The sequence below is a fragment of the Phoca vitulina genome, unplaced genomic scaffold (assembly GCF_004348235.1).
Source record: "Phoca vitulina isolate PV1807 unplaced genomic scaffold, GSC_HSeal_1.0 scaffold38, whole genome shotgun sequence".
In the NCBI taxonomy this organism is placed as follows: domain Eukaryota; kingdom Metazoa; phylum Chordata; class Mammalia; order Carnivora; family Phocidae; genus Phoca; species Phoca vitulina.
The window spans coordinates 10,737,377-10,760,445 of record NW_022589741.1 but is presented as its reverse complement, the minus strand read 5'-3'; the positions used below and the strand labels follow the sequence as shown (position 1 = coordinate 10,760,445).

The 23,069-nt window shown below is 41.5% G+C and overlaps 1 protein-coding gene across 1 annotated transcript; it reads right to left on the bottom strand.

Annotated features, from left to right (window-relative positions):
- Positions 1-1,135: 1,135 nt before the first annotated feature.
- On the bottom strand, positions 1,136-18,653 carry NNMT (nicotinamide N-methyltransferase). The gene is made up of 3 exons (XM_032428159.1): positions 17,988-18,653; positions 17,008-17,215; positions 1,136-1,611 (listed from the first exon to the last, which is right to left on the bottom strand). The coding sequence occupies exons 1-3, from the start codon at positions 18,139-18,141 to the stop codon at positions 1,179-1,181; spliced, it is 795 nt and encodes a 264-aa protein (XP_032284050.1). The 5' UTR covers positions 18,142-18,653; the 3' UTR covers positions 1,136-1,178.
- Positions 18,654-23,069: the final 4,416 nt, after the last annotated feature.

The window sequence follows — 23,069 nt, the reverse complement described above, 5'->3', positions numbered from 1 at the left end:
GTAAATATCCAGGTAACAGATATTTTAGGCTTTGCGGGCCATACGGACGGTTGCTGTCACAATTACTCAACTCTGCCATTATAGTGCACAAACAGCCACAGACAACACATACATGATCGGCCATGGCTGCGTCCCAGTAAAACCTCACAAGACAGGCAGCAAGCTGGGTTTGGCTCATGGGCCATAGTTTGTCCACCTCTGTTTTAGAGCATCATGGCGATAGGGCCTGGGAACCAGGGAAGGTAGACATGCCATGGGCAGGTAAGCCTAACTCCAAATAGATGCTTGTCCAAGAGCTATGCCAAAAGGCTACCTTCCAGGGGCGCCTGGGTGGCTCAGTCGGTCAAGCGTCTGCCTTCGGCTCGGGTCCTGATCTTGGGGTCCTGGGATCCGGCCCTGTGTCAGGCTCCCTGCTCAGCGGTAAATCTGCTTCTCCCTCTCCCTCTGCCCCTCCTCCCCCAGCTGGTGCTCTCTTTCTCTCTCTCAAATAAATAAAATCTTAAAAAAAAAAAAAAAGGCTACCTTCCAGAACCCTCTAAGGATGTGAGCTCTGAAGATACCTGTTTCTAATAGCAGCTGTGAGACAGTGCTTGTTACCTCTCTTGCTAACTCCTAAACTTCTCTTCAGGTAGAAGTCACAGCCTTGGCCTTGTGTGTTAAAGGAAATAAGAGAAGGACCTGCCCCACACTTGGGACCCAGGAGCGAAGGGGACGGCTGTTCTCTGATCCTCAGACGTGGTGGTGGCACCAGTGGGCCCCAGCAGAGGATGGGGTCCCCAGAGAAGGCAATTGTTGAGGAACAGGAGAAGCATGTTCCCGAGAGAAGGAAGCAGCGGGCCCCGTAGGAAAGAGAGCTCATCCCCGCAGACACTGCTCTGTAGGTGTGTGGGGGCGTGAGCCGTCAGAACTAGGGGTGCTTAAGGAAAAGGAGGTCTTCTTTTCTAATCATGGGTAGCGAAGACTGGATGTTCCAGTTGCTCATCTTTGAGTCCCCGTAGCCCACATGGGAAGCACAGAGTCAGTGGTCACCCAGTTGTTCCTCCACTGACTGACTGCGCCCACCCTGTCCTGCATGAGCCGTTAGACTCAACTCAGCACAGTGACCATGGCAGTTAGAACAAAGGACCAAAGTTAACTGGGCCAGAGAGAGGAATTGCTTTAATTGCAACCACAAGGGGTCATACAGATTTGCTCAGCTTCCGCCCCACCAGGGAGAAAAGCCCTTCATTGTCACACATGGTGGAGGGATAACTTTGACAGATCACCTCAAACCGCTCAACGGAGTAGCCAGCCTCCCTCACGGCAGCCTCTATTGCCTCCTGGCCCAGGCAGAGGCTGGAGAACCTCTGCTCGCCGATCATGTAGTAGCTGCTCTTCAGGGCGTCCACCACCACCAGGAAGCCCCCCGGCTTTAGCAGGCTGCCGAGGTTCCTGAGGGCTGCGCAGTAGGCAGGGAGGTCTGGGCAGGCGGCGTCCAGGCACAGCGTGCTGAGCAGACAGTCGGCCAGGGGCAGGGACACGGTGCCCAGCGGCCGGCTCTGAGTCACGTCGCACTTCAGGACCTGCCTGACCGCGCACCGCAACTTCTCCTCCTTCTCCAGCGCCTTGGCTCTGAAATACACAAACCAACAAACACCACTTGCCACGCTGTACTCATGAAAACCCCAGGTCTCTTTGGTCGGGGCTGAAAATGGCAGGGTCGTCCCAAGTGGTATATCCTTGGGGACATCCCTGTTGGAAAAATGGAGAAAGGAGACACAGAGGACCCTTTCAGCATATGAATGTGACCATGTTACCCTGTGCTGGGCTAAATCTCCTTCTGAAGTAGGTAATAACATGAAAATGATAATGAAAGTACTTACTGCCTGCTTCTCCCATGGACTGGAATTATTCTTCCTCCACTGCTTAGAATAGTGCCTGGCTCATTTTTTGTTATTACTACTACTACTACTACTACTACTACTACTACTACTACTACTACTTATTTGTTTATTAATTATTACACTTGTCTCCTCTGCCAAACTACAACATAGCAGCCACTTGACCGATACATATCAGGCAATAATGGCTTTAAAATGTGGAAACAGGGGCGCCTGGGTGGCTCAGTCATTAAGCGTCTGCCTTCAGCTCAGGTCATGATCCCAGGGTCCTGGGATCGAGCCCTGGATCGGGCTCCCTGATCAGTGGAGAGCCTGCTTCTCCCTCTCCCTCTGCCTGCCGCTCCCCCTGCTAGTGCTTGCTCTCTCTCTCTGTCAAATAAATAAATAAAATCTTTAAGAAAAAATCTTAAGCCCAGTGCAAAATCAGCTATTTATAAACATCCTTTACATTATAATTTTCCACTTAAGAGGTTTAGCAATAAACATGTGAAAAAAATTCTCAACATTTTTGGCCATCAGAGAAATGCAAATTAAACAATGAGATACCACTTCACATCCACTAGGACGGCTATAGTAAAAAAAACAGACAATCACAAGTGTTGGCAAGGACATGGAGAAATGGAAACCTCCTCACACTATTGGGGAGAATATAAAATGGTCTAGCTACTTCGGAAAACAGTCTGGTGGAAGTTCCTTAGAAGATTCATTATAACAAATGTAGTGATCTGATGGGTACGTGCACCCCAATGTTTATAGCAGCAATGTCCACAATAGCCAAACTATGGAAAGAGCCAAGATGTCCATCAACAGATGAATGGATAAAGAAGATGTGGTATATATATACAATGGAATATTATGCAGCCATCAAAAACCCCCGAGATCTTGCCATTTGCAATGACATGGATGGAACTAGAGGGTATTATGCTAAGCGAAATAAGTCAATCAGAGAAAGACAAGTATCATATGATCTCACTGATATGAGGAATTTGAGAAACAAGACAGAGGATCATAGGGGAAGGGAGGAAAAAATGAAACAAGATGAAACCAGAGAGGGAGACAAACCATAAGAGACTCTTAATCTCAGGAAACAGAGGGTTGCTGGAGTGGTAGGGGGTGGGAGGGATGGGGTGGCTGGATGATAGACACTGGGGAGGGTATGTGCTATGGTGAGCGCTGTGAATTGTGCAAGACTGTTGAATCACAGATCTGTACCTCTGAAACAAATAATGCAATATATGTTAAGAAAAAAAAAAAAAAGATAGCAGCAGGGGAAGAATGAAGGGGGGGAAATCGGAGGGGGAGATGAACCATGAGAGATGATGGACTCTGAAAAATAAACTGAGGGTTCTAGTGGGGAGGGGAGGGGAGGGGAGGGGGGGGTGGGAGGATGGGTTAGCCTGGTGATGGGTATTAAAGAGGGTATATTCTGCATGGAGCACTGGGGTTATGCACAAACAATGAATCATGGAACACTACATCAAAAACTAATGGTGTAATGTATGGTGACTAACATAACATAATAAAATAAAATTTAAAAAAAAGAAGAAAAAAAAGAAGGTTCATCATAGCGTTACCGCATGACCCAGGAATTCCAAGAGAAATGAACACATATGCCCACACAAAAAATTGCACGTAATTATAGCAACATTATTCATCATAGCCAAAAGATGGCGACCATCCAAATGTCCATCAACCTATGAAGAAATAAATAAAGTGTGGTATACCCATGCAATGGAATCATAGTCAGTCGTATAAAGGAATGAAGTGCTGATTCATGCTACAACATGGAAGAACCTTGAAAACAGGATGCTAAGTGAAAGAAACCAGAAACAAAAGGCCACATATTGTATGATTCCATTTACATGAAATGTCCAGAAAAGGCAAAGCTACAAAGACCAGGGGCAGACCAATGGTTGCCAACAGGGAGAGGATCCGGGAAATGGGATTGACTGTCAGTGGGTACAGGGTTTGTTTGGGAAGTTATGAAAATGTTCCAGAACTGGGGTGAAGATTGCACAACTACATGGATATCCTAAGAACTATCCAATGGCACACTTTAAATGGGTGAATCACATGTGATGTTAATTTTATCTTGGAAAGCTGTTTATACTAAGGAGAGAAAGAGAAGTAGCTTAGCAAGGTATTGGCTTCAGGAAATTCCTACCAGCCAAGAAAGCAGGAGAGACAGGGAATGATAATTACCTTTGGTTGGGTCTACCTACTCTCCTATCAAGGGTAAAATGGTAGTAGGGTGACAAGTTTGTCCTGATTGGTCTGGACTTTCCCGGTTTTCCCACTGAAAATCCCATGTCCTGGGAACCCCTCTCAATCCTGGGCAAACAGGGATTCTACAAGCAGGGAAATCAGTTACAAAGCTGCCACTCAGCCTCCTAGAACATGGATGATTTGACTGAACATTTTAAGAATAAAAAATAACAATTCAACATTATGGAAGTCTGTGAAACACAGATTTGAATGGTAAATTAATCTAGAATAGAAAAATTCAAATAACCTATCAGCACATATGGATAGCCGAAGGTAGAGAAAAAGCCCAAGGAGTGAAAACTAGGGTGTGTTTTTGGACGTGTTTCAAGATGATCCTCTACATTGGGAACACCGCGGGATTGTATATTTAAGTGATGACGTCAGAAGCACGTTGGATCTCTGTGCCCTATTGTGTGTTAAGCTATTTGAAAGACACGCGTTACCCCAGAACTAGTCCTTGCCAGTCAGTTGATGATGGAAATTGTTCCCAAACAGCGAGACACACTGCAAAGTCTAGAAAGCTCATGGAGAATGTGCCAATTTGAGAGGGAAATTGGCTAGAAACACCCACTGCCGTGGAGACCTGCTTGTCCCTGGGTACACAGCAAACACTGGGGGACTCAGTGGCCCAGGTAGCTGTGCCAAGATGCCGTCTCAGGGCTTCTGAGCGCCTGCACTGTTCGAACGCCCAGGGAAATGGACTGGCCTTCAGCTCAAGGGGTAGGGAATCAACACACCCCAGAAAGGTGTTAGGTGGTTCCACAGGAAGCTAACAGCAGTGTGAGTGTTTCTCTAGGTCTGAAGATCTGCTCTTTCCAACACACGTGAAAAAGGGCAGCTATTTCCTCTGTAAATATGCAATCCATGAAGCCTGAGGGAGCTGGGGAGGGAGGGGATACAGAGTAGGGCTCCTGAGAAGAGTGCTTGGTGAGAGTATATTCCCACACCCCAAGAAATTACTCTGAGCTTCAGAGGAGGGTCCTCCTGCCCTCTGGCTGCAAGGCAGCTGGTGGACCAGAAGGCCCTGGATGAGATCTTTCAATGACACTCACTCCGCAAAGCCCCGTCCCCAGAGGTTCGAGCAGGCCCTCTTGAGGGAGAACCAGCAAAATGTGTGAAGGATATAAAAAGCTACATAAGCTTGGATACCAAAGTAAGAACTGTACGAGCCAGGAATAATCATTAGTAAGCCTTTGGTACAGGCCACAGTGAATCAGGTGAAAAACAGACATTTCAGGTGGGAGAGGCTGGGAAGCAAAAGGCATGCAGTTATTTATTTTACAATTTTTTTTGAACCTCTGTGATGTGGCAGGAAGAGTACTGGGCAGTGGGGACCCAGGATAGAACAAACAAGAAACAGATCCTATCGTTGTGGGGATTACATTTTGGAGCAGTCTTGGGCAGAGGGGAGAAAGAATTAATCCAATGATCATCCACAAAAGTGACAAATTAATACTGTGATAAACGCTAGGAAGGAGAGGGACATGGCACCAACAAAGGAATGTTGGAAGCTAGAGTTGGTCTGAAGTATCAATGAAAGCTTCTCCACAATGGAGTCAGGTAAGCAGGGACAGAATAAACGAGAGTTCACTAGGGCCATGGAGAGTAGGGAGGGGAGGAGGATATCCCAGTAAATGGAAAGAGCACATACAAAGGCCATATGGTGGGTGGAAAGAGGAGGGAAGGCCGATGAGGCTGGATCTCAGAAAACAAAGCAGAGCATGGTCGAAAAGGGAGGTGATAGGGGTCAGCAGGTGCCAGACTAGACAGATCTTTGGGGACCGTGTTAAGAATTTTGCTTTTTATCCTTTTTATCCTGTTCATGGGAAGATATGAAGGGGTGGTGCTAAGGAACAGAGTGATGCAATCAGATCTACATTTTGAGGCGATCACTTTGGGACAAGAGTGGAGGTGGAAGGAGAGTTAGGAGGGAGAGGATGGTGGCTTGAACCAGGAAAATAGACTGGATAGAAGATATTGGAAGACATATACTGGTTTGAGAGAAACTCAGAAGTAAAATGGACAGAGCTTGGTGCATGCTCACAGAACATGACTGAGAGGGAGAAGGCAAGTTTGGCTTCTAGGCTTCTGGCTTGTTCAAGTAATCAGATGATGGCAACACCCAGGGAGATGAGAGCAAATGGAGCAAATTTGGGAAGATCATAGCTCTATTTGGGGCACATTCGGACACCTGGGTAGAAATGCTTACAATTTGAAGGAAATGCCCAGGTGAAATTTCCTCAGCCTGCCCTGTGCATTTTCCCAGAGAGAGAATGCAGGGAGAACATCTAAGAGAAAGGCATGCTTTTAAAAGGGAGAAACTTTTCCTAGGTATCACATGTCACCATGACCATCAAGATCTCGAAGTTGAGAAGGGATATCAATCTTTTACAAGACATGAAAATATAGAGATGCTTCAGGGTAGAGGAAGTTCAATAGCTCTGTGGGACATATGTGGCCCAAGTGTGTCTATTTTGGGCAACAGGCAAACATTTTTTTAAATAGACATGAGAATCTTTGTACAGAGAGCATTTACTTCACTTCTACAGGTGCTCAAGCTTCCTTCTGTCAGGCATGTGGAGGTAGGTGGAAGAGCTGCTCTCTGTAGAGGCATGGTGGGGGTGGGGGGCTCCAGCTTCCCCAGAACCCTCCTGGCGGCCCTGAGGACTGAGGAGAACTTGCAGAGCATACCTATAACTCATTCCCACTCACCAGCACCTCCTGGTATATCTGCTGGGAAGCTCTGTTCTAGACACCAGTATTTCTCAAACTGTAAAATGCATACCATCCCCTGCAGATCTCATTAAAATGCAGATTCTCTTGTTCTGTAGGTGGGGAGTGGGGCCTGAGAGCCTGCATTCTTTAATAGGTTCCCAGGTGACATGGAAGCTGCTTAGTCTGAGGACCACAAGGCAGGGCATGGGCTGCAATTTCCAGGAACCCAGAGGTTCATCAGCTCCGTTTCTAGGACTTCTTAAGGTAAACGCTCATTTTCCTTGTCTCGTGCTGGAGTCATAATTTATATTTTAGCATGTGACTCTCTGACTTGATAAATAAATAATGTGAAGCCAGAATTTGGTACCAATGCTTACAACTTCTTGGATAGTTTTAAAAATGAGTGGTATCTAAATGTATGCGTCCACAGCAAAGGCCGAGGAACAGGAGACGGCTCAAATTATCTTTGGCAGCACAAGAAAGAGCTTCAGATAAAGAAAAAATAATCTCAAAGGAAATAGGTTGTGGGCTGATAGAGGTACTTGAAGATGCAAGAAAGACATAAGTTGAATGGGATCACTATCATTCTCAAAATAGTTGAAGCCACAGGATCTAGCACAAGGATAAGTGTGAGAATGCAGAATTTTACTGCCAAAAAATACAGTTGCTTACTCGAACAGTGATTGGGAAAGGACAGTTTCTCAGGAGCCAATTGTTACAAGCTGACGACTCTGGCATGAGATATGAGATAAGCAGCAATGTTTTTAGTATCTTGCTAGATTTTAAGGGTTCATTTCTGAATGAGATGGAAAGGCTTGTGATAGCCAGGGAAATTGAGAAGAAAGTTCTAAAAGCCTTTTTGACGTGATTTGGACCTCAGAAAGGTATATTGTCTGATTGACTGAAAAACTCTTTTATAAACTTTCCCTGAAATTCTATAAATCCTGAGGAATTCCTTAGTTATTCAATAATTTTGAATATTGCCCAAATCCTCAGAGCTACAGGGTTTTTTTCCCTAGTTAATACCAGTTTCATTCTGTGGAATCACCGAGTCGATAGAAGAAAAAAAAAGAGGTTTGAAATTACATTTATTTTTAGGAACATTATCTTCAGTTTGAAGACTACGGCTAGCATAAAATTCTAAGTAAGGGGTTTATAGGTTAAAATGGCATATGAAAGTAGCCTCTCAACTTCTTACCAAATGCCAGTGAGCGGGGGCAGAAATAGAGAAATATTTAGGCAATAGTAAACAATTTTATGGTGTTGTTCACATGTAAAGGCAACAAAAACATGTTTCCAATATACACGGGCTTAGAAAATGCCACTTGTGTGTTCTTCTTGAAAACATTATTTTGAAGGCCTATTCAATGGACCAAAAGATGAACCAGAATTAAATACTAAACAACTAGAAAAATCAGATAAAATGAACATAAAATTAAAATGTTCACATAATTGCAAATATGATTACAAACTGAAAGCAAATGTCCAAACTGATCTTGAAAGAAAATATGAAAATGATGCATTAAATTACAATATTTGGATTTAAAATCTCCAATTTTTAAAAAAGATTTTATTTATTTGATACAGAGAGAGCGCGCATGCACAAGCAAGCACACAAATGGGGGGAGGGGCAGAGGGAGAGAGAGAAGCAGTCTCCCCACTGAGCAGAGAGCCCGACATGGGGCTCGATCCCAGGACTCTAGCATAATGACCTGAGCCAAAGGCAGATGCTTAACCTACTGAGCCACGCAGGCATCCCTAAAATCTCCAATTTTAACAAGAAACACTGGGGAGAGAGATGACAGAAGGACTTTGGGTATCAAAAATTGTTAAGTTCCTCATATTATGAGGAAGAAAAAAATTACTGATTCTTACCTGACATTGGTAAGATGAGAGAATTTGTCTCCAGCATACCTACATTTTAAGAAATACTAAAAGAAGTTCTTCAGGTGAAGGAAGTGATGCCAGATAGAAGTCTAGATCTGCAAAAAGGAATGAGGAATACTAGAGAGGACAGATATGCAGATAAATATAAAGGACTTTATATATGTTTGTTTAAAATACTACTGACTAATATGAATATACTTAAAACTACTGAACTACATACTTAAAAATAGTTCAGATGCTAAATTTTATGGTATGTTTTTTAACCACAATAAAAAAAAGCAATAAAAAATAAAAGCACTACTAACTTTTTAAAGCAAAAATAATAACAGTGTATTATAATGTTATAGTATATATGAAGTAAAATATATGACAAGTGCATAAGGCAAGAGTGGGTTAAAGGAATTACACTATTGTAATATCCTACATTGCTCATGAGATAATAGATATGTTAAAAATACATACCGAAATTTCTAGAAAAATTACACATGCACACACATATATACACTCACACAAAATACAAAAGAGGTCAATAGAAAAGATCAGAGTCAACAGAGAGGATAAAAAGGAATACTAAAAATCTTTATATTTATACTAATGGAATACCAAACATTATTACACCAAGGAGAAGTGGGAACAAAGGAATAAGTGAAAAATAAAACAGATGGGACAAGTAGAAAATATATACCAAGATGACTGATTTAGACTCAATCATACATTATCAGTAATTACATTAAATATAAGTAAACTAAAGAATCCAGTTAAAAGGCAGAAATCATCACGTTGGATTGAAAAGCAAGACCTACTACATTCTACTTGCAAGAAAAACATTTTAAGTATAAAAACACACATAGGTTGAAAACAAAAGGGTGGAAAAGATATACCATGTCTATTAGTTATTGCTGCATTATAAATTACCCTAAAACTTAGCGATTTAAAATGACACTTATTTCCTAGTTTCTGTGGGTCAGATATCTGGGCACAGATTAGCTGAGTACCTCTGATGCAAGGTCCCTCATGAGGTACAGTGTTGGCCATGTCTTCAGTCTCACCTGCAGGTACAAGTGGGGGGAAATTTGCTTCCAAGCTCACTCCAGACAAGCAAGTGAGAGGGAACACCCAATAAGGAAGCCATAGTATTTTTGTAAGCTAATCTCAGGATTGATGTCCCAGTACTCTGCTGCATTTTGCATGTTAGAATCTAGTCACTAAATCAAATGGACACCCAAGGAAGGCAATTAAACAAGAGATGAATATTTGAGGTGAAGATTATTGGGAGCCATCTTTGAGGCTATCTACCACTCCATGCAAACACCAAGCATAAGAAGGCTGATGTGGCCATATTAATATCAAAGTAGACTTCAAGACAAAATGCATTACTGGCAGTAAAGGGAGATATTTCTTAATAATAAAATGGTCACTAAATCAAGAAGACAAAACAATCCTAAAAATATATGCAGGTAGTAACAAAGCTTCAAAATGTATGAAGCAAATGTTGACAGAATGATGGGGAACAAGAGATAAATCCACAATCATAGTTTGAGATTTTAATGCCTTTCTATCAGTAATTGATAAGCAAAAAATCATGTAGAAAATTTGAAAAATACTATCGATCTACCTGACTTAATTGATATTTATAGAAACCACGCCTACAACAGGATGATATACATTCTTCTCAATGTAGAAAGCACATAGATTGTTAACCAAAGTAGACCATATGGTGACCATAAAATCAATCTCTGACTACAGTAAAATTTAAATAGAAACCAATAACAATATCTAGAAAATCCTGAAATTTTTGGAAATTAAGCAACACAATCCTAAATAATTCAGGTCAAAGAAGAAATCACAAAGGAAATTAGAAAATATGTTGAAGTGAGGCACCTGGGTGTCTCAGTCAGTTAAGTGTCTGACTCTTGATTTCAGCTCAGGTTATGATCTCAGGGTTGTGGGTTGGACTCCATGCTCAGAGGGGAGTTTGTTTGAGATTCTCTATCTTCTCTCTCTCTGCCCATCCCTGCCCCGTGCATGCTCTCTCTCTCAAATAATAAATATACAAATCTTTTAAAAAATTAAGAAAATATGCTGAAGTGGATAATAATAAAAATATGACATATCAAAAATCATGAGATGCAATTGAAACAATTCTAAAGGAAATTTATGGCTTTAAAGGGCTAAGTTAGAAGAAAGAGATGTGTGAAATCAATTATTTAAGCTTCTATCTTCAGAAGCAAGAAAAATAAGAGCATATAAAAACTAAAGTAAATGGAAGAGAGAAAATAAGAAGAATAAGAGCAGAAATCAACACAATTGAAAATGGACAGACAATAGAAAAAAATCAACAAAACCAAAAGTTGGTCCTTCAAAAAGATTAATAAAATTGGTCAATCTCTAACAAGTTTGATGAAGATATTTTTTAAAAGACAAATTGCCAATATCAAGAATGAAAGAAAGGGTTGCCTGGGTGGCTCAGTCATTAAGCGTCTGCCTTCGGCTCAGGTCATGGTCCCAGGGTCCTGGGATCGAGCCCCGCATCGGGCTCCCTGCTCCACGGGAAGCCTGCTTCTCCCTCTCCCACTCCCCCTGCTTGTGTTGTCTCTCTCTCTGTGTCTCTCTCTGTCAAATAAATAAATAAAATCTTAAAAAAAAAAAAAAGAATGAAAGAAGGAAGATTACTAACAGAGTAATAAAGATATATTGTTTAAAAAAATCTATGACAATAAAATTGACAACTAAGATGAGTAAGATAAATTCCTTGAAAAATACTACTTATCAAAACAAAGAAGAAATGGAAAATCCATGGGCGCCTGGGTGGCTCAGTTGGTTGGGCGACTGCCTTCGGCTCAGGTCATGATCCTGGAGTCCCGGGATCGAGTCCCGCATCGGGCTCCCTGCTCGGCAGGGAGTCTGCTTCTCCCTCTGACCCTCCTCCCTCTCATGCTCTCTGTCTCTCATTCTCTCTCTCTCAAATAAATAAATAAATAAATCTTTAAAAAAAAAAAAAAAAAAGAAATGGAAAATCCAAATAGCCCATAAAAACTACTATTCTGAATTTTAAAAATTACACACACATGAAAAAAAACTTCAGGTACAGGTAGCTTCACTGGTGAATTCTATCAATCATTTACGGAAGAAATAATACTGGGGTGCCTGGGTGGCTCAGTCGGTTAAGCGTCCGACTTCGGCTCCGGTCATGATCTCAAGCCCCAGGTCAGTCTCCTTGCTCAGCAGGAAGCCTGCTTCTCCCTCTGCCCCTCTCCCTGCTTGTGCTCTCTCTCTGTCTCTCTCAAAGAAATAAATAAAATCTTTAAAAAAAAAGGGAAGAAATAATACTAATAATACACAAACACTTTCAAAAAATAGAGGAAGAAGAAACATTCTCAACTTGTTATATGAATCCAGCATCATGCTGATATCAAAATCTGCTAAGCATATTACAAGAAAAAAAAATTATAGCTCAATATCCCTCATATAGGTAGATGCAAAAATCCCTAACAAGATATTAGCAAATCACATCCAGTCATACATAAAAAGGATACTGCTTTAACCAATGGGTATATGCCAGTTAGATTTAAACATTCAAAAATCTTCCAATATAATTCACATTTTCAGAATAAAGGAGAAAAGTCATATGACCATCTCAATTAATTCCAAAAAAATCAACAAAATTCAGCATTTGATTTAGAACTCCCCAGAAACTAAAAATATAAATTTTGTCTGACAAAGAATATCTGAAAAATCTATAGTAAATATACTTAACAATGAATCGTTGGACATTTTTTCTTATAATATAGAAAAGGGCACATATGTCTACTCTCATCTTTTCTATTCAGCATTGTTAGGGAAGTCCTAGCCAGTGTAATAAGGCCAAAAAAATAAATAAAAGGCCTATAGTTGGAATAGAAGAAGTAAAACTATTTTTATTTGCAGATGATATAAGAGTGTACATAGAAAAACCTACGGAATCTACAAAAAGCACTATTAAACTTAATTAGTGAAGTCAATAAGGTTACAGGACACAAAGTCAGTATATAAAAATCAATTATATTTCTATATACTAGCAAATTTTTAAAATTTGAAATTAAAAATAAAATTAACAATAACATTAAAAAATAAAACACAGGAAAAATTTAACAAAATATATACAAAATATGAGAACTACAAAACATTACTGAGAGAAACTAAAGAAGTCCTAAATAAATACAGAGATAGATCATGTTTATGGACTGCAGATTCTATATGTCCATTCTCTTAAACTGATTTGTAAATTGAAAGATCACTATCAAAGTCTCAGCAGCCTTTTTTGAAAGAAATTGACAAGTTTATTCTAAAATTTAAAGATTTTACTTATTTTATTAGAGAGAGAGCGTGTGCGCACACAAGCAGGGAGGGGCAGACAGAGAGGGAAAAGCAGACTGCCTACTGAGGAGGGGGCTCAACCCCAGGACCCTGGGATCATGACCTGAGCCCAAGGCAGATACTTAACCGCTTAAGTGACTGAGACACCCAGGCACCCCAGTTTATTCTAAAATTTATATCAAAATATAATGACAATAAAAAAGCTTTTACACAGTGAAGGAAACCATCAACAAGACAAGGCAGCCTACTGAATGGGAGAAGTTATTTGCAAATGACGTATCTGATAAGGGGTTAATAACCAAAACATATAAAGAGCTTATACAACCCCACACCAAAGAAACAATCCAATGAAAATGGTCAGAGGACCCGAATAGATATTTTTCCAAAGATGATATACAAATGGCCAACAGACACATGAACCACATGCTCAATATCACTAATCATCAGGGAAATGCAAATCAAAACCACAATAAGATATCACCTCATACCTGTCAGAATGGCTAAAATAAAAAAGATAAGAAATAACAAGTGTTGGCAAGGATGTGGAGAGAAAGGAACCCTCATGCACTGTTGGTGCAGCCACTGTGGAAAACAGTATGGAGGTACCTCAAAAAATTAGTTGAGTTACCATATGATCCAGTAATTCCACTACTGGGTATTTACCCAAAGAAAACAAAACACTAATTTGAAAAGATATAGGCTCCCCCACGTGTATTACACCATTATTTACAGTAGCCAAGATAGAGAAGCAACCCAAGTGTCCATCAGTGGATGAACAGATAATGATGTGATGTATATATTGCTCAGCCATAAAAATGTGATCTTTCCATTTGCAACAACATGGGTGGACCTAGAATGTATAATGCTAAGTCAAATAAGTCAAACAGAGAAAACAAATACCAGATGATTTCACTCATATGTGGAATTTAAGAAACAAAACAAAGAAAGAAAAAAAGATACAAATAAAAGAAACAGACTCTTAAATACAAAGAACAAACTGGTGGTTGCCAGAGGGGAGGTGGGAGGGGGGATGGGGGAAACAGGTGAAGGGGATTGAGAGCACACTTATGATGAGCACTCAGTAATGTATAGAATTGTTGAATCTTTATATTGTATACCTGAAACTAATATAATGCTGTATGTTAATTATACTCCAATTAAATATATTAAATTAAATATACTATATATTAAATGTATTATATATAATATATAAATTAAATATATTATATGTTTAATATATAATATATATTATATTATTTTACTAAAATATAATTATATATAATATACATATTATATATATACATATATAAAGTCATATATATATGACACTAAAATTGCCAGAAGAATTTTGAAAAAGAACAAAGTTGGAGGAGAATTTACACTATCTGATTTCAAGACTTACTTTTCCTGGTAAAAGGGATAAAAGACCAGCATAAACCCAGTGGAAGTTTAGTGACTCCGCATACAGCAAAAACATTAATCGGGAAACAAAATATGAAATTCCTATTTGTTCATACTATATTATAAGGAATTGTATAAACAATGAGTCACCTTGATAACTTACATTGGACAACCCACATTGACTATCAATAAGACAGTGTAGCAACAACATGTAAGAAAACAAATATGAAGTTTAGAATACTCCAACTAAGCTAGAATTCAGCAGACCATGGAAAGAGAATGAAGGGGTTAAAGAAATAGAAGCAGGCTTTAGAGTTAGTTTCAGAAGAGAATCTGACTCATGAATAAGCACATTTGGTGAAGTGATGAGAATCAAATTTAAGTGCACATATAGAAAAATGAATTGACCATCACTCCAGAAGAAGAGTATGGAGGTAGACATACTCCTTAGGACATGTTAAGATCACATGATTTTACATTTGCCTCTGGGATTCTGGAATATTACTTCACTCCTCCTGTTGTTCAAGTTGAGAAACATGGGCATCATCCCTGAGACTTCCCTGTCATCATTCCCCAAGACAAATCATTACCAAACTTTTATCCAGCCTATCTCAACAATTCATCTTAAAATCACCTTCCTCTCTCTATCACCAACAAATCCACTGGTCCCAGCCACCATCATCTCTTACCTTACATTAAAGTGTCTCCTTTCTGCATCTCTCATTCTCCTCTAAACCCTCCAATCCATTCTCCACACAACAGCTAAAGAGATCTTCGTAAATGTAAATGGGGTCACATCACTTTCCCAGTTACACCTCTAATGCCTTCTCATCACACTTGAAGTACAGGATTGTTAGCCTGGCCTCAAAGCCCTAAGTGATCTGACATGTGCCTGCCTTCCCTGATACAAGGTCTAGGAGACTCGAGGTTTCCTTGTCTTGTCCAACAGTCTATCCCAGTAGCTAGGACTATGTGGCACATCATACATGCTCATGCTAGTTCCTTTAACCAAGAGCCAAAAAGTGTCAGCACTTGTTTCTTGAAGGGGGTTGTCTTGCTGGGAAGTCAGAGCCCTTTCCTGACCAAAACATGGGATATGTTCATTAAGAATAGGTATGCTTTGGGGGCACCTGGGTGGCTCAGTCGGTTAGGTGTCTACCTTCGGCTTAGGTCCCAATCTCAGGGTTCGGAGATCAAGCCCCGCATCGGGCTCCATGCTCAATGTGACTCTGCTTAAGTTTCTCTCTCCCTCTCCCTCTGCCCCTCATCCCGTGTGCTCTCTCTCTCTCTGTCTCTAAAATAAATAAATCTTTAAAAAAACAGGTATGCTTTCCCATTGTGAGCAACAAGACAAGGAAAGACAGAGGATGCTGTCCCATACAGATTAGTATATGAGCAAAATATATGAGCAAAGGTGGGGGTGCAAACCCAGGAAGAAGTGGAATGGGGAAGGGTTATGTAAAAAATAAACCATGGGCAAGAGGGTGGAGAAAGAGAAAATGTACCAAAAAAAAAAAAAAAAAAAAAATCAGTAAGAGCAGGGGGTAGAAAAAGACAGAAAGGTAGAAATAATTGAGCATATAAGAAGTAGCAGACAGGGCCAGCAGGATCGGAAGAGGAATTTTGAAGCGGTCTTTTGATATAGTTTGCAAAGGAGTCTGTGGGGCCTCGGCAACATGCATAGCAGCAGAGACTTCCGGCTGCTGGAGGGACAGCAGGACTGGGCTGAGCCATCACAGGGCAATCGCCAGAGGATGGAGGCACATCAGGAGAAGAGAGAGACAAAGCGAAATGCAGAATGGGACACCTCTGGCTAGTAGGCTATTGACCAGTTCTCGTGTGGAGAGAAATTAATCATTTAAACAAGACTCATTTGCATAAACTGACCCGTAGACGGGGTAGGCTAAGCTGTTGGTCATTAGCTGTGACTATGTCAAGCTCTGACTTTTGTGGATGGGGAGTAACAAATTCTTTACAGATAATTCCTTTATGCTGCTAATCCCAGTTTGAAAACCTAGTCAGCTTTTTGTTGTGTCTGATGATGTCAGCATTAGCTGCCCTCGTGGCAGAGTCCCGTGCACTGGGATGGAGGATGGCTCTGGGGGGCAAGCCCTGACACCCCAAAGCTGCTGGTAAGGAGCCGGGTTCACCTCTTCCCTGACCTTGTCCTGTGTCGTTGTCCCATGGTACCTGACCTGCACGCTGCACCCCCACACTGTCCTGGGAAGGTTTTGTCTCCTCTTGGCTCAGTGGCCATCTCTTCAATTCTCCTGTGTCTTCACGCACGTTCTGCTTTTCTGGTACACGCACGTGCGTGCACACACTCCCACTCCCCTCTGGCTCGTTCTCTCTCTCTCCTTATTCTCCATCTGGATTTCTCTCTGGGCTCTCTCTATTCCCTTTGTTTTTTAACTTGGGCACTATGGATAATTCTTGGTTCAGAAAAATGAACCGTCACTCAGGTACCGTCCGAAAGCCGGGAAGCAGACCCTGGTTTCTCTACCTGTTCCCTTCAAGCTCGCACACGTAGGTCACCACTGGGGACCAGTCAAAGGCCCCTGGTTCCTTCTTCAGCCACTTTCGCAGCTCCTGCAGGTTCTGGTCAGTGTAATCGGTGGCAATGATCTCCTTGAAGGATTCACAAGCAGAGAGAAGCTGGTAGATGGTGGGGCCAGAGCCAATGTCGATGAGGAGGTCCCCCTTCACGCCATCTGGTTTAGAGGAGGCAACAAGGAAAGGGGATCAGGCATCATATGACGGCAGCCAGAGCTGATATGCACGATCTTCGCTGGAACTGTGCGAGAGAGCCCCAAAAACAGACCATCTCTCTACTCACTCCTCATCCCTCAAAATCTTTTTTTAACATCTTTGCATTTTCCATTCCCCAATCCTGGCTGGAGGCATGCTGCTGGGATATTTTTAGGTGTAGGAGAAGGAAGAAAAGATGTACATCTGGTGTCCAGACCCCTGATCCAGAAAGACTGCTACACAGAAAATGTAAAAACTATTAAGGAATACTTCTGGGGAAAGTTAAATTTGTTTTTAAAATTTTTTAAGTTGTCTCTCTCCAAAAAGCATCCAATTCTTCATATGTTGGGAGGTCTTTTTATTTCATGCACATTCACAACATTCTTTTGAGTTAGAAACAGAGTAAGTACTAGAATCTTCACTTCTTAAGTGGCCCATCATGGTTAAATGGCTGGCTCTGGTCACCTAGCAAATTGATGTGAAATCAAGGACAGAACTCCTGCCTTCTTGTTTCCCTTTGCACACCCAAATTAGATCATGCATATAAAAACACTGTAAATTGTAAAATATCCATACCCAAAAAACACATTGGTTTTCATTCTCTTTAAATGAATGAGTAATGCCAAAAGGACTGTCACTTAGCAATGACTACTCATGAACCCAGCCATGCCCTGAGACTCCATCTGCATATCTCACATTTTGCTGGGGAGACACACAGATAACACATGAACTTACCCAGGCAGAATATCTTGAAAAGATTTTTCAGAAGATGCCTGAGAATTTCATTTTCCGCAGAGTGTCTGGACCCAAAGTTGTAATATTTTTCTAGGTAATCCCGAGGGTTAAAATGTCTCAGGTAAGTGTCCTTGGAGGTGAAGCTAGGTTCCATCGTGGCTCGCTCCTGTGTCCACTACCCTCCCTCCCTCTCCTCCAGAACCCAGGGAGTCACCCTGCAAAAATTGTCTTTTTAAAGTCTCAGGCTTCAATCTTTCTTCTGTTAGTTCAACCCACCCCTTAGGGACCAACATTTGGTTAAACACTAACAGAAATACACCAAGAATGTTTTGGCTGCTCTAGGAGGTGATGAAACTTTTGGGCAAGAGTGCCTAGGAAATGTGCATGTGGTAAGGGGAGGGTCATGAGCTGCATGCAATTCTCAGCCAAGGGGTGAAGTTCAAGTGCTGGAGGAATCATCTGAGCTCGTCCGGGAAATCATTTAACTCATAGAAGAACCACTAAGTTTAGAGCAGTGGGTCATTTCCCCACAGCACCATCATTCTTCTTGTAATGATTCATCCAAAAGAGACCCACAAGGAATGGTTTAAATTTTTGACAGTCATGAAGAAAGAGAGGAAAGAAGAGGATTAGGAAATGTCTTTAGGGCTAAGGAACGTTGGCTAAAGAAGGAATCGCAGATGAGAGGGTAAAGGAGCAATTTTAAAAACCTGGATGAGGCTTCCTCCAATGTCTGGGCAGGCCACATTCCCGTAACCCTCTCCTCGTGCTCTGCATGCCCCTCACTCCCCTCCCTGTGCATCCGCAGCTCCCCAGTAGCTGCCAGTCCTCCCCATTTGGCAACCACCTCTTCCCCAAGCCTCCCCACTCATTTCAATCCATTCAAATCCTGACGGTCCTTTCAAGATGAAATTTAAGTGCTTTACTTCCCTTAAGAAATCCTTATATTCCCTTGTCTGGACTCACATTGCCCTTAGAATTAGCTCACCCAGCCGAACCCTTGATTTTGTCATGTCATGCATTTGTTCCTGGTTTTGTCTGTGTCAATCTTACTTCCCAAACCTAGCCTTCACGTGAATGATACACAAAACCATCTTTAGATCAAGGACTATGGCTCAGCCCCCTGCCTATCACACCTACCTAGGAAGTGTTCTAAACACTGGTTGATTAGTTGACTATTGTCATATTGCAGCAAACGCAATCACAGTTGAGTACCCTATATGCCCCGGGTGATGACTTAGCAAGGGCCCATCTGGCTACAAACCAGAGAAACTCACTCAAAGACGTTCAAGTGAAAAAGGAATTATTAATAGGAGAATATAGTGGAAACACACTGCAGGGTATCTAACTGGGTCTCATGAACCAGAAATTCATTAGGCAACTAATTTCTCTCTCTCTCTCTCTCTCTGTCTTTCTCTTCCTCCTTTTCTCTTTCTTTTTGTCTCTCTTTGGAGGGCTAGGGGCCTTGATTCTCTGCAAACTGGCTTCTCTTACTCATCCACTACACGTGGCTCCATTCAGAACATTCCCAATGCTGGTCTCTGCACCTGACCTTACAGAATCTTCTAACCCATCTCCTCGCAGCTGGCCAACTGGGTGTGCATGGTCTGAATCCAGTTCCTTAGAGAGAGAATCTGCCTGGTCCAGTCTGGGTCATTGAGACTTTCCAGTAAATGTTGGGGTAGTAAAAGAGATCTGTGTGGTAGTGAGACTGCCCATCATAGGGACTTAGATGGAACAGACAAATCATCTCAGATTACTGCAACAGTTGGACCTTCAAAAGTCAAGTCACAGACGGGAAGGATGTGGAATCAATACAAGGTGTCATTGTGAGTGGCTCGGAGACACCATGGCTGATAGACCCTGCTTCTCCCAACTACCTGGGTAGTGGAGTATCTCCAGCAGGAAGCATCCAGAATTCAAAGTCAAAAGACAAAAATTGCCATCCTGATTTGCCACCAACAATTCATATGACAATGGCGGTTAGGAAAACTAACTTTTGAGATCTGAAAGCCTCAGGTTTGGCACATAAAATTGGGATGATAATAATATAGAAGAGGAAAAAAATTCTCCTTTCCCATCTTTGGGTCTCTGACTGGACTTGAGAATTAAACTGACATGAGACAGATTAACAGGAGAAATGCGTGTGAATTTTATTAATATTTTACATGTACATGGGAGGCTTCACAAGAGAATGAAGACCTCAAGAAGTGACCAGAACAGGGGCGCCTGGGTGGTTCAGATGGTTAAGCATCTGCCTTCAGCTCAGGTCATGATCCCAGGGTCCTGGGATTGAGCCCCGCATCTGGCTCCCTACACAGTGGGGAGCCTACTTCTCCCTCTGCCTCTGTCTCTCTCTCTCTGCCGTTCCCTCCGCTTGTGCTCTCTGACTCTATGTCTCTGTCAAATAAATAAATAAAATCTTTAAAAAAAAAGTGACCAGAGCAGGAAGCCTTTATACCCTTAGACAAGGAAACAATCAATCTGTGAAGAATTGACAAGACAGAAGGGTTTGGCCTAAGGGTAGTAAATGATAAATAAGTAACTAAGAGGGTAAGGATTGTTTTAATAGGGTTCATGTGTACAGATTTCTTAGCACCAAATTCCCTGTCTCTGGTGATAAGAATGTCTTCCTTCCTCCTGGAACAAGGAGGGTACCTTTCATATGGGACTTTTATCTCCTGCTTTCAGGAAGAAAAAGGAGGATCAGAGTGTCCTTCTTGGGCCTACTGGTTTTTTAAATGCCTTTAATTCAAAATAATCAAATGCCAAAGTGACATGTGTTAAGGTGATGTAATTTGGTTTTCTTTAATAGTATCTGTTCTGTTCAATGTTCTCTGTTCAAGGTAATGAGAAATTTAAACCATAGTTTCCCTTACATTGAATCCTTACCTTGGGAAACGTACCCTCTTCCCACTCATGGGTCAGTTTAACAGGGGACTTTGGAAAATAGTGGTTATATAGCTTATATGTGGCTTTGATACTATAGTATCCCTTGCCCCCTCATCCCGTCATTAATTTTTTCCTACCCTTTTCAGAAGCTGCCAAGATTTATAGTCAGAATCAGATTTCACTGTAGATTGAAATCTGTTCCCCATGTTGGCCCTCTATCCACTGCACATGAATGTCTGTTATAATTATGAATGCATGAATATACAAATATACATGTAGTGAAAATATATTTCCAAAATCAACAGCCTCTGGAAGCTTTTCTGGAAAGAAAAGCTTTTTTTTCCCTTTTTTAAGGTTAACATAGACTCTATGAAAACAAACTGTTTAATCACATAAAACAAAGACCAGATTTTTAAATCAGATCCTGAACAGTTCAAACAAAAATTTAAATGTGTGGTTTATTTCATTATCCCAAACTGCATTTTCCCTTTTTCTTTCTCAATGGTCCACTGTGGAATTTTTCTGAGAAGCAATTAACCGAAAACCCTCAAATCCTTTTCCTAGCAATTGCGGCTAAAAAAACAGAACTTCACATCCCAAGTCTAAGAAAGATGTATATACGAAATGCTTCTTGCTTTATCCTTACTATTTGGAGTCCCTGGATGTCTTATTTTCCTTTTGAATATGAATTCAGGAACAATTGAATATCCTGGTGGTGAACATGAGAGCAGTCCTTGAGCAGAGCTACAACGGTGTCCTCATGGACATTGAAGGGCACATCAGCTTTTCCAGTGGTCTTCCTACTGGAACTCTATTCCACGGTGATTCCAACAGGCTTCAGTGAGCAAAACACTTGATAATGTCTTGGGCATTGGCTTGGAAAGGCAATCTTCTTATGTGGACAAAATGGAGTGAAGACATAGTTCCAAAAGCAATAGCCTCTGGAAGGAGCGAAGAGCAAGAAGGAAGTAAAAACGGGGGAGGAGAGGCAGGGAGAGTGAAAGAGAGGGAAGGAGGGAGAAATGGAAGAAGTCAAGAAAGCATGCCACTCCCATACAGCTGGAAGCGTGGGCCGCTGGTAGCTCTTCTTCCCATGTGGTCAGCTCATAATGTATTTGCTTTGTTACCTTAGGTCACGACCTCATGAGAAAATAGCTCTACAACGCTAGTGCGCAAAAGATCAAGGCCTGAGATGCAAGAAAGAATGAAGAACCAGTAAGGACCCTAACTTGTGGGTGATTCTAATAGACGTATAAAAAAATAATGTCATAGGGCTCCTGGGTGCCTCAGTCGGTTAAGGGTCTGACTCCTGATTTTGGCTCAGGTCATGATCTCAGGGTTGTAAGATTGAGCCCTACGTCAGGCTCCGCGCTCAGCATGGAGTCTGCTAGAGATTCTGTCTCTCCCTCTGCCCCTCCCCCCACTCATGCTCTTTCTCTTTCTCTCTCTAAATAATTAAATAAAACCTTTTTAAAAATTTTAAAAAGTAATGTCATATGTGGTTAAAAATAAGCAAGATGGAATTAAAAGGCACAATAGCAACAGCCTATAAATTTCAGGGGAGTGTAAATACATGGGGTTGAAGTGTTCTAGATCTTTGAATTATCCAGGAAGGGTAAAAGTATTGATTATCTTTAGACTGATAAGTTAACAATGCATACTGTCATTCCCGACAGATGATGGGATACTGCGCATACTTCCTTGGCACTCGCCATGCCTGTTCAACATTTTTCTACTGCAAGGACCTGAGCCTGAGGGTTTTCTCTGGTTGTAGGAGTATGTTTGGCCCCTACACAGAGCAAGTCAGAAAAGCTGGGGAGTTAATGCAGCAGTCCTCAGGCCCTCACCCAGTGACAGATGAGAAATGCTGAATAATTATGCCAACTTCCTCGCTCCTGGAATAGAAATGCCATAACATGTTCTCTGCACTCTCGCAGAGGTCCCAGCAGGAGTGAGTCCCAGCTGCCCACCGCAGTAACTGGTTCATGAACGGAGCCTGATTGGCCTCCTTTCTTTCTGTCACTTTCCCACACCCTCACCAGTGCCTTGTGGGATCCAAAGTAAAATACCTAGACTCCAATTTTAGGCACCACAAAAATAACTCAATCAAATTAGTAGCGTAGAGGAAATGGAATGACCAAAAAAGAAAAAAAATCATTCAGAAGGAGGCAAGAACTAAGAGAGAGAGAA

What these genes read in the sequence shown, in the direction of transcription:
- NNMT (XM_032428159.1), bottom strand. Translation starts at nt 18,141, where the DNA reads ATGGAACCTAGCTTCACCTCCAAGGACACTTACCTGAGACATTTTAAC. An exon ending in TTTCAAGATATTCTGCCTGG is followed by an intron (nt 17,216 to 17,987) that starts GTAAGTTCATGT and finishes CCTCTAAACCAG; the next exon opens with ATGGCGTGAAGGGGGACCTC. An exon ending in TGCGAGCTTGAAGGGAACAG is followed by an intron (nt 1,612 to 17,007) that starts GTAGAGAAACCA and finishes TGTGTATTTCAG; the next exon opens with AGCCAAGGCGCTGGAGAAGG.